Genomic DNA, 15,179 nt, shown 5'->3' on the forward strand with positions numbered 1-15,179 from the left:
GCCGGGCCGGGCCAGGGCAGGCGCTGTGCGGCGGCGGAGGGGGCGCGGGATGGTGAGGTCACAGACCGCCGCTGTGACGTCACAGAGCCGCGGCTTCGCGGCGCCCCGCGAGAGCGCGCAGGCGACGAAGGGTGTTGGGTGAGCGGGGGCAGGGTCGTCGAGTGGGCGGCGGCTCCGGTGCCCGTCGAAGAAGGCAGGTTTCCGCCCTTTCTCCCCGCGTGGCCTGCACGCGCCGCCTGTCGCGACATGGTGGCGCCCTCTCCCGACACAGCGCGGCGAAGCGCCCCCCGGCGCCCCGCCCCTCAGCGCCCTCGCCCCGCCCCCCGGCAGCGTCGCCCCGCCCCCCGGCGTTGTCGCCCCACGCCGCCTGCGCGCGCCCCGCCCCCGGGTCGCCATCTTGTGGCGAGCGGCGCGGGTCGCGCTGAGGCGGCCGCAGGTGAGTGGCGTTCCCGGTTCCCCCTGCGTCCCTCCGCGGGCCCCCTCGGCGGGGATCCGGCCTCTCCGCGGGGCCCTGGGCTCCCCCGCCCCACCGCGTGCCCCGCGGCAGCGGCCTGGCCTCCCCTGCGGCCCTGTAGGGGGTCCGGGCCGTTTCCCGCTCCAGGCCCCTGTCGTTCCCCTCCCCGCCCCGGCACCCCGTTCCCCCCCCACCACGTAATGGCGGCCGGGATCCCGCTTCCCCTTCAGCGATGGGGCCGGGCCCTGCTCCTTCCCCAGCAGGGCCGGGCACACGCCAAGCCCCACAGGGGAGACGGGGCCCACGGGGGGTGGGCCCTGCTGCCTAATGCAGAGTCGGGGGTGCCGACCTGACCCCTCTGCCCGGGGCTGGCCGCTGGGTGAGACTCCGGGCCAGAGGGTAACGAAGCGCTAGCACTGTGTGCACAGGCGGCTTTGGTTTTGGCTGGGCCTCTCTGCCTCTGCTCGCTTCCCTTCTGCAGGCCCCTCACAAGTTCATGATGTGCCATCACCTTACCTGCTCCTTACTGGCCACGTGCGTGCTGTCCCCAACCCACGGCTCAGTCTTCCTGCGCTGTTTCATCCCTGGCTTTATGCATAGACTGGACAGTCATGGGGGTCAGGTCCTTACTGCTTGTGAACCTCCCCCCTTCCCCTGACTCTGTTTCTGTAACATGCTTGGGTTGCTGAAGGTGAGATGCGCCCAGGTTCATAGTGCAAATGTTCTGGTGCTGATGATGGGACACAGCAATGGTGAATACCCCGTTACTCTATTCCTGATAACCTGTGCTCACCCACGTGTTCTCTGATTTTCACTGTGGCGCTGCTTGTATTTCTCCTTTCATTCTGCTTCGACTCACAAAACTAGACCTGTTCCTTCTACAATCTGTCCTTCAGGGCCAGGCTGTCCTGTGGCAAGGTTTGTGCTGTAGGTATACGGAGAGGAAGACTGGGATTGAAATGACTGCAGCAGGATTAGTTATGACTTTCTTATTAATATTTTGCATATGGCCTTTTAGGATCTCTGATTCTGATGGCTTGAAGTGCCCTTTTGGGGAAAGATTGTTGCTAACTTGTTTGAGAAGCAGTTACAATAGATGTTTGTGAAGTGCGGGTGTTTGTCTAGACCTGCTCTGAGTTTTTTCACATGGCTTGAAAATACCTAAGATCACACTGATTTTCTGTAATTTAAGCTGCAGAAGTAACTTCCAGATAGGTTTTACCACATTAGGAGGAATAAATGAAGCTGCTGCTTCATTTATTGAGTTCTGTGAATTTGATGCAGGTTGTTGAAAAGTTGTGGGTCCTGCTGTGCTTATTCCTCTGACCTGGATGGGTGAACTTACAGAGACCAGTTTTCTGAGCCATAATTACACGTATTAATGGATCTGTTTTCCTTTTCAGCACTGCAGAATGGAGAACTATAAGAAGACCAAGATTGTGGAGAAGCCTTGTCCTCTTCCTTTCACTGACCTGCCCCCTGATATTATTGAAATGAAAGTGAAGGATGGGAGCAAAATCAGGAACCTGATGGGATATGCCATTGGCAAGATGGAGCTGGACTCGGTGAGGCAGATCCTTTTCACTGGCTCAGGCAAGGCTGTCAGCAAGACCATTACCTGTGTGGAAATCATGAAACGAAGGCTCAAAGAACTGCACCAGATCACCAAAGTGCTCTTCAAACAGATCGAAGAGATCTGGGAACCCATCGTGCCTGAGGCAGGCCTCGATGCCCTGACAGTGAAGAGAAACATTCCTGCCATATGTGTCTTGCTCAGCAAAGATGCCCTCGATCCCCAAGAGCCTGGATATCAGGCTCCAGGCTCTTTTGAAGCCTTCTGGATTGAGACACTCAAAGCGGAGTCCCAGGGCCAAATGAAGAGGAAGCAGGGTGGAGGAAGGGGAGCTGGCAACACAGGAAAGCACCCTCGGTCTGTCGAAGAGGATGAGGAGTCCTGCGAAAAGTCCTGAGACAAAGACGTGTTTGGGTGTAACTTGGGGGATTTAAGGAAAAAAGCCAGCTACTGTAGCTGGAAAGCTGCTGAACACATGAGCTTGCAGAGCTGTTGGAGGAGGGAAGGAGAAGTTGCTGTTTCAAAATAGACATGATTGTAGCTGTCTGAAATTGTGTTTTGACAAGTCTCCTTATCAAAGGCTGCCAGGCTATACTCTGTAGCTTGCGGCTCAGGGATGAAACAGGAAGATGGGAACCGAGCATGGACTGTTGGCATCTTGTCATGGGGCCCAAATTAATGGCTGTTCACAGAGCTGGGTTTAAGCTGCTCGGGGAGATGCAGCAGGCGCAGTGCACCACCTGCTTGTGGTGGAGGTGGCTCTTGCTGTGGCGCAGATGGGAGGTGTGACCCGGCTTGGATTTCTGGCTGCTGCCTGTGTCGCCAGAGCTTGCATATACGGAAAACACAGTACTGGGCTGGATCAGCCGCTTAATCTGTGCCTGAAAGTCTGTCTTGTGCTAATCCCTTGTGGCAGCCTGGCGGTTTGAATGTACGGCTGCAGTCTCTCCTCAGATATGACTCCATCTGTGATTTTGCGAGAGTTGCACCCTTTCTGTCCTCCTTTGACCTCCTCTGTGGAGTTGGCAGATTAGATCTCTCTCTGCCAAGGTGTCAGGAGTTGACTAATGTAATAATCGGCCCGAAATCCCTAAGATGTGTGAGTGCCCTGGGGTGGTGGTAATGGTAAGCTCCAAAGCACACTGTTTCCTCTTTTTGCTCCTTTATGATACATAGAAATGGGTTTAGAATAAAGTTTCCTCTTTATTTAACGTGAAATTTGTAATGTCTTCCTCATCGTGCTGGAGGTCATTCTCTAATCATTACTGACAGAACTACGGCTGTGCCTGCGGGCTGAGCCTTCGTGCTTTGACCCCTTCCTCAGGAGGAGGGGAACCTGCATATGGAGAGTTTTCTCTCATAAAGGAACTGTAAATTGGCCCTGGTGTGTGTGTGTGTGTGGGGGAGGTTCTTTCCTTCCTTTGTAGTTCACCTTTAATATCCAAAGAAAGCTAAACATTTGTTTTTTCTGGGAAGCTTTTTGCAGTTTTTCTTTAAACTGTCTAGAATTGCAGGCTCAAGTACTTCATCCAAACTTTGCTAAAGGAAGCAAAGGACAGAGCATCTTTTCTTGCTCTACAGATTTACTTCTGGAGCAGCTGAGGTAAGTAAACACAGGGCAGGAAGAAAGTGCTGTTCCTTTGAAAGCCTGAATGCTTGCCAGAACACCACCTGCTTAAACTACATCGTGATTTAAACCACTGCCTGTCCTCTTTACTCTTCTTTCTCAAAACCTGCGTGTCTGTTGGCCTGTGCAGACCTGCCACAACCGCTTTACTTTGAGGGATACTCTCAAATCCATGGGAACAAACATTTAGAGAAAGGCTGAAAGGGGTGAGGTGGTGCCCTGCCTGCGTGGCATGACACCTTCACAGGCAAGCCCCAGACTTCATCCGCCTGTGAGTGTATGAGGTTTTTGCCTTGCATCAGGGCATGCTTCCACACAGGTTGAGCTCCTGGAGCGAGCCAGAGCAGTGCCAGACCCTTGCACCGTTTATTTTTGTCTGCTGCTTATTCTCACTTGCAGGTGACTCATTTCATTCTTTTGCCTCTTAACGTGTTTCCCCAAACTACAGAAGCTGTACAAAAACATGTTTTCTGAGGATTTCAAAGGTGCCCTTCTGGCTGTCAGCAGCTTCAGCAGCTGAGGGCCATGCAGCAAAAGGGGTCGTCTTCGGAGTCCAAACTTAATGACATATAAAAACAAGAAGTAGCAGAAAGGGAATTAATTTGCGGTCTTCAGTTAGAAAAAGTTGAAGACATAATAACAATCTGAGTTGTTCCCAGGGCTAGTAAACAGCTTTTTTTTTTTTTTTTTTCTGGGATGTTTCGGCTGCAGGTAGTCTGGGTTTAGTTCTCAGTAAAGCACAGCTGCCGTTCAGACCTGCTCGTCTGCCAGATGGATAGAAACGACAGGGCAGCGTTACGCCTCGTAAAGTTGTGAACGCGAGATCCTGGCTGTCTCCCGATGCTCCGATTTTGTAGCGGTAGGTGCAAGTGTCTGTGTCGAGCCCATGCTGGTCTGGAATTAAACGTTCCTGATTTCACATATGTTGTCTCGCTTCATCCCAAAATGAACATTTAAAATGGGAGATCACGCTGTGTGAAGCGCGTAGCGCAGACTGCCTGACGTGGCTGGCATGAGCGGCGCCCTAATGCGGGCGCGTGTGATGAGAGGCAGCTCCCGAGCTTGCAGAAAGGTTTCTGTTGTTTTCAAACCCTGGAAAACAAGCTGGGTTTGGTGGCCTTGTGGAAACGCTCTGGAGCGACTGCTGAGGAACCTCAATGGCATGGCCACAAACCGAGGCCCCGGTATGCAGGCTGCTCCGCTGGCCTCGTCCCGGCCCCGCTCCCCTCGCCTGGCTGCCGAGGTACCTGCAAGAGCAGACGAGGTGTTTCTGCAAATGCCCAAACCTCTCCGTGGTGCCAAAGCACATGAAAGCTGGAGATGGAGCAGAGTTAAGCTAAGGTTATTCATCTTTGCCAGAGCCCTGCTGTTCCCAGCTGTTGTTCTCTTAGATGTAAGGAGGAGACTGCTTTTATTAAATAATCAGCTGTTTAGTGATAAATGTCAAGGAATGACGTTGAAGTGTCCGATTCGACTGTTTCTACCACTTCCATTGCGATGAGCTCAAAACTATTTGTTTACTGTTTTAAACGCCCTTTTGAAGGAAAGTTGGTTCCTAAAATAGCCTGTGTAAATCCTAATGGCAGTGTTGCTTTTAACGCCCAATCAAAACTGCAAAATGATTTTTATTTATGTATATATAGTTGTATTTACAGTTTGAAAATTACCATCAGGTTCCCATGGTGGTTCTGCCTTCCGGGTGTCGGGGCAGCCGGCAGCTGTGCAGCGCCAGGCTGGAGAAGGAGCAGCCCTTCCATGGGCTGCGTGCTGCGTTGGCCACCGCTTCGGGGCACTCATCGCCTTTCCCCTGGCAGAGCAGGGGCAGGGCTGCCCTCGGGGAGCTGTAACGGCCCCACGAGGATCTCAAGCCTGAAGGCCCCAGGCCCCAGCCTCACCCTGTGATGGCGGTAGGCGGTGGATGAAGGGTGAAACCCAAGGAGCGCGGCATCCCGGGGAGCTGGGGAGCAGGTCCGGCAGCCCGCAGCACACGCGACCCCCTGCGTGGCCTCTCAGGCTTGCTCCCGTCAGCCAGGAGAGGTCCCTAGCTCACTTGCCAACGTGTCCTTCCCATCCAGCTCCGGCCTTTGCCTGGCGCGATGGATCGGCGCTCGTCTGTGCAGAGCCAGACAGGCCGCCCTGTGCCGTGACACTGCCGCAGGCAGAGCCTGCCCGGACGGGCAGCTTTGCTCCCCTGCAGCAAATCCCCTCGCCTCACCTGGATGTCTGCGGTGGCACGGGCCAGGCAAGCAGGGAGGGCAGGTCTGGAGGTGGACGGGGGTGTGAGGAGCACAGCCCAGCCCTACTGAGCTTTGTTCCTTGCAGCTTGTCCGGCCCCGGTCCCTCAGCTCTCACCGGGTGACAAGCGGTTCCTCTGGGGACGAAGCCCGCGGTGCCCTCTGATGGCGCTCGGCTGAGGAGCTCCCCTACAGTTGAGATGAGGACTGATCTCACAGGGTGTTTGGCTTTGCCACGCGAGGACCCTCTGGGCTGCCTCGCGGCTCCCGTCCCAGGCATGGCTTTCTGGAGCACTTTTAGGTGCCACGCGAAGAGGAGGAGGAGGACGGGTGGGCAAAACAGCCTCACTCCCTGCTGGGTCTGGGTGGCACCAACCGCCTCTGCGGAGGCAGGACCTGGCACGCGGGTAGCGATGGGGTGGCTACGCTGTGCTAGGACACATCACCCCCCCTCCAGCCTCGTCTCATGGGTGGCAGAGCAGGTTGGGGCCGCTGGCTCCCTGTGGGCCGTCGCTGCCGAGCGAGGCTGGTGCAGGGCTGGGGCCACGTGTGCACGTCTGCATATGCAGGTGTGCATGCACATGCGTGTCTTCATATGTGTGTGCACATGCACGTGTGCATGTCTTTATTTGCGGGTGTGCATGCCTGTGCATGCGTGTGTTAGGGCAGGACGGGGCCGTTAAGGGCTGGGCAGAGCAGGCAGGGCGGCGTGGGCATGGCAAGCAGGACAGACGGCACGGGCAGGGCATGGCAAGCAGGACAGACGGCACGGGCAGGACAGACGGCACAGGCAGGGGAGGCAGGGCAGGGCAGAGCAGGCAGCACAGCACAGCACGGGCCGGGCCGGGCCGGCCCCGCCGCGCGCCTCTGCCCCGGCGGCGCTCACCGCCGCTCACGTGGGAACGGGGCGGAGGGGGCGTGGCCGCCGCGGCGGGCTCGCCCAATGGAGCGGGGCTGGCGGGGGGCGTCAGCCAATGGCCGAGGGCGGGGCGGAGGCGGGGCGCCGCCGGGCCCCGCCCGCCCGGTGCCGGCGGGAGGGAGCGGGCAGCCGCCGGGCTGCGGCACCGACGGGGCGGCCCAACCCGGCCCGGCCCGGCCCGCACGGGGCCCCGCTCCGGCCCCGCCGCCCGCCCCCCCCGGCCCGGCCCGGTCCGGTCCCGCCGCCTCCCGGGGCGGCCCCGGCGGGGCGGCGCGGCTGCCGCCGCCGAGCGGAGCCAGGTAACGGGGGGCCCGGCCGGGGCGGGGAGCGGCTGCGGCGGGTCCCGCGGCCGGCAGCGGACGGGGAGGGCGGGGGGCCGGCGGCACGGCGGGGCCGGGGCCACGGCGGCCCCCTCGGCGCGGCTGCCCGCTGCCGGGCATCGCCGGCGGAGCCCCGGGCGCTGCCCCGGGGGAAGCGGCTCCCCCCGCTCCCGGGGCCCCTCGGGACGGGGCGGCCTCCCGGCGCCGTGCAGATGGCTGGGAAGGGAAACCACACGGAGGGCGGAGAGGAAACGCGAGCTGGGCCAAGCGCGCTTGGAGACACGCTGGCGGCAGCGGAGGGAGGTTTGGGCCACGTCCCATGCGGCCACGCCGGCTGCGCCCCATTGCGTGGACCTCCGCTCCGGCGAGGCCGGGGCCGGGGCAGCCAGCGAAGGCCCTCGCTGCTGACCGCTTCCCGCGGTTGACGTATCAGCCTGGCCCCGACGACCTGCCCTGCCGTCGGGTGTCGGGAGGCAGCGCCGGGCTGCCCCGGGGGGCTCGGCTCCTGCCCCTCGTCCTGGTGGTGACGGCAACTTTCTCCCTTCCAGGTGTGTGAGGGAGGAGCGGAGCCCGACGGCCCCGTGGGTCCTTCTCGGCTGCGAGTGTCGCCGCGAAGCCGTCGCGGAGGCCCTGCTCGTCTGCCGGGGCGGCAGGTGCCGAAGAAGCCGCTTCGCCTTCCCCTGCCCGCAGCGGGGGCCCGGCCTGGAGGCAGGAGCGCCGGGGGGGGGGCCGCCCCACTGCTGGCACTGCAGCCGGGGCCCTCGGGAGCTGCGGCCGTCCCCGCCGGTCCCCGCCAATGCCCACAGGTGGCCACCGCGCTCCCCATCGCTGCACCGGCATCCAGAGGGCCGGGCTGAGGCCAGGGGCTGGCTGGGGGCCCGGCGTCTCCCCAGGGAGCGGCGATGGGGGCAGCTCTCTCCGCTGGAGCGGTCGTCGCTATTTCTTTTAACTGCGTCATTGCGTTGCTCATCCTCATCCTCTTCCTCATCCTCTGCAAGGCCTGCAGGACCCCGTCCTGCCCGAAGAAGAGCCCGTCCTCCGACACGGATGAGACAAGGAATGAAGAGAAGTACCTGCTGCAGCCGTGAGCCGCACGGCCAGCAGTGCCGGGAAGGGTCAGCAGCCGAGTCCTCGCTCTCGTTGCTGCCCTGCACCTGGACCGGGTCTGCCGAGGGCTCGGGGAATCGGTTGGAGTTGCACGAGCCTGGACACCGCATCCACCCTGGGACTGGGCTAGCCGGGGTGCTGGGCTGGACAGGATGAGAGCCGAGGGGACGCTGAGCCGCCTGCGGGCGCTGTGTAGCTGGGCAGAGCCCTTCCTTGGTGCGGTTTTGGGGCCCACAACCTCCGTGGACGCCCATGCTGGCGGTGGGGATGGAGGAGAGCCAGCAAGCCCTGGGCACCTGGAGCCGGGCCTCACTGATTCCCAGTGCCTTCGGGCAGCAGGTGCTGGGGGAGGCCTGGGGAGAGCGGGGGGCACGGGGCACCCGTCTGCCCCAGCAGTCGCCCCTGTGAGCCGGGAGGGCACATAGGGCTGCTGGGCCTGTCCGTGCGTCCCCGGCCTGCCTGTTCTCCCCGCCCCCAGCGTTGGCACCGATGCTGCCGTGCAAGCGCGGAGGGCGAACAGCACCCGAGGGTCTTCCAGTGCCGCTGACCCATCCTCCGGCCCCGCTGGCTGCCTCCTCGCTGCTCCGCGAGAGCCAGAGCAGGGGGCTGTGGGCGATGGGGGCTGCGGGGTGCCCGAGCCGGGGGTCCCCCACCGTGGGCATGGCCGGGCCTGTGCCCCCTTCCCATGTCAGTGCCCCACCATCAGGTGTAGCTACCGCGTCCCTTTGCGATGGTGTTTTTACTAGACTAATAAACTGATGGTAGGACCCGGGTGGCGTCTGCACGCTCTGCCCTGCGCCCCAGTGCGGGGAGCGTTTCGGGGGGCCCCTGCGGCTCGGAGCAGGCGCCGCCGCAGGGGCAGAGCTGCTGGCAGAGGGGCTGTGGGGCGCGAGTGGCTTGCTGGGGCGCCGTGACAAGGAAGGGCTGGTGTCCGCGTCCCTCCGGGGCTCTTGAGCCCCGGATGAGAAACCCGGCTGGGTATTTCACGGCACCCTTGTGCTAAAAGCAGCAGCAGGTTTCTGAGTGGCCGTAAGTTACGGGACGCTCGTGGGGGACGCGGGTGAGCCAAGCAGACGGAGGTCACCTGCCGCCACTGCCGCTTGCCGGCGTTGCGAGCGCCGCTGGCCCCTGGCTCATCTGCATGCAGCGAGGCCGCCGCGGCTCCTGCCACCACCGCAGCCGCGCAGCGGCTAATCCCTTTGCTGCAGAGCGGCGAGCCGGCGCTGCAAGCCGGAGCACTCCTGCAGCCACCGGCTGGGCAGAGGCGGCCCCAGCCGCTGCGGGCGGAGGGGAGCTGCGAGGTGCCGGCTGCACCCAGAGACGGCCGCACACACCGGGGACTTTTCAGCAGCGCTGTTTATTCGTCTGGGCACGGAGGCGAAGCGTTCCCACCGGGCAGAGCGCGGGCCACGGCATGCATGACAAGCAGGTGCTGGTCAAAGGCGGGCTTGTTTGCCCGGCCCGCCGCCGGGGCCCGGCGTCCCGCTCGGCCCGAGGGGCTGCCGCCTCCGCCGCTCACCGCCCCGCCTGGCCGGCTGGCTCGCGCACCAGGTTGAGCAGCTTGTCCAGCTTTGCGATTTCCACCTCGGGGCCCTTCTTAACCTCCTGGCCTTTCTTCTCCTGTGGAGAGAACAAGCGAGGCAGAGCGGTTAGCAGGGGGGACCCGCTGGGGTTGAGCAGGGGAGCGAAGACACTGCAGATGCAGCCCACAGAGAGCCGCTCTGCCCGCTCCCCCCTTGGCATCCCACAGCCCAGCAGGGCCAAGCGCCGCCTCCACGCGGGAGATGCTCTCGGGAGGCCGAGGAGCTGAGCGAGGAGGCTGCCTGCCCTTTTGCTCTCCCTGCCTGGGAAACCACTTCACCTCTCAATCAGCTCCTCTAACAGCCTCGGGGTGCAGCAATTGCACACGGGCTTCTTCCTCCAGCGCTGCAAAAAAACCACGGGGACATGACAGAGGAAGTTGCGCGCTGAGCTGCGGAGATGTCTCTAGATTGCTCTAGCAAAGCTGGGGTGCACTGAAGGCAGCAGGCGTTCAGCCCCCTTTCCAGCTATGGCACGGGCGGGTAGACATGAACAGGCACACGCACATGTGGGGCTGGCTGCTCTCCTGCCCCAGCCCAGCCCCAGCAGAGCAGAGCCTTCCCGCAGCTATGGCGGGCAGGTCTGGGGCGAAAGCAGCCCTCATTTGAACTGGGCTGTTTGGAAACACGTCCGATTGGAAACGATAACCCCATTTCTCATCCGAGCCCTGGGACAGACCAGGGCTGCTTTTATTTCCCAGGCGCACAGGTTATACCCGGGGAAGGTGCTGCCTTGCGTTAACTCCGTTAACTGAGCAACGCCCTTTGTGGCTCTGGTTTGGGCACTAGCAGCGATGTTGATACTAACGGCCCACGTCACAGCTGAGCATCTCTCTAAACAAGCGCGTTCAGATAAACACAGCTGCTCGGGGTATTTCAGGACCCAGCTATTTCCCCGGAAAAGCTGCTTTGCTGTCTGACAGCGTTCGAAACCCTCCCCGTGTCACCTTGCATCGCCCACAGCATCGGGCTTGGGGCCGCTCACGCTGCATCCACGTGGGCTGGTCGGGAGAGGAAAGGGAGCCGGTGCAGAGCATCCCCCCACGGCGCCGGCAGATGTAGAGCTGAGCTTACGCGGCAGGACTGTCCCCGAGGAGCTCATCGAACGGGTGCTGGGGCCACTCGCAGCAACATTTGCATTGATTTTATTCTTTAAGCATTTCCCAACAAGAGGGCGAAATGCTCTCAGACGCAGCAGCAAGGAGGAAAGTGTCAGGAGAGCACCTGGCTGGGGACGGCCAGGGCAGTACCAGCTCCGCATGGGGACAGACTCTGCCCCGCTGATGGGGCACTGCTGTGTTGGCCCAGGGCTGGCCCCACAGCCAAATCCCCCACTGCCTTGCATTGCCTCATGCTCAGGCTCTGCCCTGGCTCTCCAGGCAGGGAAACTGAGGCACGAGAGAGGACCACTGGCTCCTGGCCCCATAGGCAGTGTAGGCATGACTGCTGCAGGACCCTGGACTGTCACCTCAGACCCAAATGCGAGTACTGATGCTGAAAGCAAACTGGGAGGCAGAGGACGACCGAGGTGGCGCCACAGAGGGGGAGGAGGAGGAGGAGAGGCTGTTTGAAAACCCGGCAGCCATTGCCCTGCGAGCCCCAGCCCAGCGCACCACAAACCAGCCCATAATGAACTCCACACCCATAATATGGGAGTCATTTAAACTGGAATCACTGCTTTTTGGCTGATGCGTTCCCTCCCTTGCTGAACAGTAAAACACCAAGTTAATAAAAACCTTCCCATAAAACCCATGATGCTGGCACTTTTCAGCAACCCTTTTTTTCCCCATTGGTGGAATAATAATAAAACATCTGCTGTAAGGTTTGGATTAAACAAAACAAAACATGTTTGTGCTTTAAAGCAGCAAGAGTGTCAACCATGCTGACAAGGCCATCAATGGAAAATTCCCCTAACTTCCCCAGGAGGCGGACTGGGCCCTTCCTCTCCTGCTGAGTCCTGGCCGAGGGGCACAGGCCTGGCTCTGTCCTGTGGGGCCCCTTCATGCCGATGACATTCCCAGAGCCTGACGTTCCTGGCAGGATGAGATTTCTAGGCACAGCTGCATTATCTGATCCCCTTTACAAGGCATCCGAGTGACTTAGGATGCCAGCTTCCCATGCAAAAGGAGTTTAAGCTTTTACAAGCCAGTGTAGAAGGGGATGAGGAGCTGCAAGAAGCCACCAACATAGCTGTCTAAAACTCACAAATGTCTCCTTATTTTACTCAATGGGAAGAGGCATCCAGTTGCCAGGACTTCACAGGATCTTTGCTTTTTTAGTTGCCTAAAGCCCTTGATAAACCCAGCACAGCCCCCTGCCCCCCTCCTTTCAGTAAGAGGGAGGCTCCTAGCCACTTCTGAGAGTGGGGCTGTGCCTGGTGCCCAGCAATGGCTGAGGCTGGAGAAGACCTCACCTTCTTCCTTGCTACCCTGCTCAGGACCAAGGCTGGTCAAGGTGAAGACCCCGAGAGGGAGGGCTCCTCCGTTACCAAAATACACCAGTGACGGGACCAGGAAATTCAATGAATGATGGCAAAGAGACTTCCCTGGGTCATTTCTGATGGAAAGACCAAAGAGACCCAAACTTCGCTGTGAATACAGCAAGATTTTCCACACCGGCTCCATGCACCAACAAATGAATACGAATCAAGTACGTGCAACATGATCTGCAGCTCTGAAGCCTTCCAAAACCTACCCCCCCCCCCCCGCCCCATTCTTACTGCAACCCAGTGCTGTTATATTGCGGGTGAACCCAGAGCATGCTATGAGCCTTGACACCTAGCAGAGGAGCCAAGGCTGGCTGAATGCTAAGCTGGAAATGATGTCTGTACCAGGGACAGGCCACTTGGGAGGAATAAAGGAGCGTTGTCAGAGTATGCAGGGATGCAACGAGGAAAGCTAAGGCCCATTTGGAATTAAATCTGGCAAGGAATGTCAAGGACAAGAAGAAGGGCTTCTTCAAATACGTCAGTAGCAAAAGGAAGACTATGGAAAATGTGGACCTGCTGCTGAATGGGGTGGGTGCCCTGGTGACGAAGGATACAGAGAAGGCAGAGTTACCGAACGTCTTCTTTGCCTCAGTCTTTACTGCAAAGGCCAGCCCTCAGGAATCCCAGACCCTGGAGACAAGAGAGAGAAAGTCTGGAGAAAGGAAGACTTTCCCTTAGTTGAGGAGGATCGGGTTAGAGATCATTCAGGCAAATCTGACATCCACAAATCGATGGGCCCCGATGGTATGCACCCATGAATGCTGAGGGAGTTGGCGTATGTTATTGCTAGGCCACTCTCCATCATCTTTGAAAGGTCATGGAGAACAGGAGAGGTGCCCGAGGACTGGAAGAAAGCCAGCGTCACTCTAGTCTTCAAAAAGGGCAAGAAGGAGGACCCAGGAAACTGCAGGCCAGTCAGCCTCACCTCCATCCCTGGAAAGGTGATGGAACAGCTCATCCTGGATGTCATATCGAAGCATGTGGAGGAAAAGAAGGTGATCAGGAGTCGTCAGCATGGATTCACCAAGGGGAAATCATGCTTAACCAATCTGATAGCCTTCTATGATGGAATGACTGGCTGGGTAGATGAGGGGAGAGCACTGGATGTTGTCTACCTTGACTTCAGCAAGGCTTTCAACACTGTCTGCCATAACATCCCCATAGGTAAGCTCAGGAAGTGCAGGCTAGGTGAGTGGACAGTGAGGTGGATTGAGAACTGGCTGAATGGCTGAGCTCAGAGTTGTGATCAGAGTCGCAGAGTCTAGTTGGAGGCCTGTAGCTAGTGGTGTCCCTCAGGGGTCAGTACTGGGTCCAGTCTTGTTCAACTTATTCATCAGTGACCTGGACAAAGGGACAGAGTGCACCCTCAGCAAGTTTGCTGACAATACAAAACTGGGAGGAGCGGCTGCGGCACCAGAGGGCTGTGCTGCCATTCAGAGAGACCTGGACAGGCTGGAGAGCTGGGTGGAGAGGAACCTCCTGAAGTTCCACAAAGGCAAGGGCAGGGTCCTGCACCTAGGGAGGAATAACCCCAAGCACCGGGACAGGTTGGGGGTTGACCTGCTGGAAAGTGGCTCTGCAGAGAAGGACCTGGGAATCCTGGTGGACAACAAGTTGACCATGAGCCAGCAAGTCGAGGGAAGTGATCCTCCCCCTCCACTCAGCCCTGGTGAGGCCACATCTGGAGTAGCATGTCCAGTTCTGGGCTCCCCAGTACGAGACAGACATGGCACTACTGGAGAGAGTCCAGCGGAGGGCTACAAAGATGATTAGGGGACTGGAGCATCTGCCCTATGAGGAAAGGCTGAGAGAGCCGGGCCTGTTTAGCCTGGAGAGAAGACTGAGAGGGGGGTCTTATCAATGTATACAAGTGTCTTAAGGGAGGGTGTCAAGAGGATGGGGCCAGACTCTTTTCAGTGGTGCCCAGTGACAGGATGAGAGGCAATGGGCACAAACTGAAACACAGGCAGTTCCATCTGAACATGAGGAAAAATCCTGTGAGGGTGACAGAGCACTGGAACAGGTTGCCCAGAGAGGTTGTGGAGTCTCCTCTGGGGATATTCAAAGCTTGCCTGGATGCGATCCTGTGCAACATGCTCTAGGTGACCCTGCTTGAGCAGCGGTGTTGGACTAGATGATCTCCAGAGGTCCCTTCCAACCTCAACCACTCTGTGACTGCTTTTGGGCTCTCAAGAAGCCCATTTGCATACAGCAGCAACGTGCTTATCAGCCGCCAAGAGCCTGGAGTAACACTCACAGCCTGATTTGATAGCATTGCTGCTGGCCCACAGAAGAATTAGCTGACAGACTGGAGATAAGGATTTAGGCGTATTTTGCTACTGTTTGGAAATAAATGACGCAGGAAATGTTCTGCTGGCAGGGAATGAAACCTGCAGAAAAGCCCAGGGGATGGCTGGGTCATTCAGGTGTCAGCAACCACACAGGATCTTGGGGCTTTCCGCTTTCCATGCTGAGGCACTGGATAAGCTAGACACTGACTCCATGGATGCTTGTCTCTCTATCTTCTGCTAAAGCCAGTGCTATTCAGGGCAAATTCCTCTCCTTACTGTAGCTCACATGTTTGACTCAGATCTCTACTAGCATCTGTATCAGATCACATCAACGCACAGGCTGGAGAGACAGGTCTCATGGCCCCACGTCTAAGCAGACTCCCTGAGTGACCTGCTCTTGCTCACTGGAGGCTCCCAGTAAAGCCACTGGAACCAGCAAAGACACTGCAATGGGACCGGCCTGCTCGCTCTAGCTTGACAGTACACACTCTGCCAATAAAGGCATGAGATCAGCGACATCTGACAGTCAGGAGGTGCAAACAAAATCAGATCAGACCTGGAAGGTGCTGGGACTATCAGAAGTGTG

The 15,179-nt window shown here is 58.9% G+C and overlaps 2 protein-coding genes across 3 annotated transcripts in view; one reads left to right on the top strand and one right to left on the bottom strand.

Moving 5' to 3' along the window:
* The first annotated feature begins 282 nt into the window (after window positions 1–282).
* On the top strand, window positions 283–3,245 carry LOC112987805 (ribonuclease P protein subunit p25-like protein). Its single transcript, XM_026107856.2, has 2 exons — window positions 283–436; window positions 1,858–3,245. The coding sequence occupies exon 2, from the start codon at window positions 1,867–1,869 to the stop codon at window positions 2,422–2,424; it is 558 nt and encodes a 185-aa protein (XP_025963641.1). The 5' UTR covers window positions 283–436; window positions 1,858–1,866; the 3' UTR covers window positions 2,425–3,245.
* Window positions 3,246–9,572: 6,327 nt separating this feature from the next.
* The window catches only part of LOC112987802 (dynein axonemal intermediate chain 1), a 149,077-nt gene continuing 143,470 nt past the window's right edge, over window positions 9,573–15,179 (bottom strand). For both annotated transcript variants that reach the window (XM_026107851.2, XM_026107850.2), the window contains exon 20: window positions 9,573–9,854. In XM_026107851.2, the coding sequence (XP_025963636.1) occupies window positions 9,750–9,854 (105 nt within the window). In that variant the 3' untranslated portion in view covers window positions 9,573–9,749. The remainder of the gene's footprint in view (window positions 9,855–15,179) is intronic.

Source organism: Dromaius novaehollandiae, chromosome W, assembly GCF_036370855.1.
Source record: "Dromaius novaehollandiae isolate bDroNov1 chromosome W, bDroNov1.hap1, whole genome shotgun sequence".
Lineage (NCBI taxonomy): Eukaryota > Metazoa > Chordata > Aves > Casuariiformes > Dromaiidae > Dromaius > Dromaius novaehollandiae.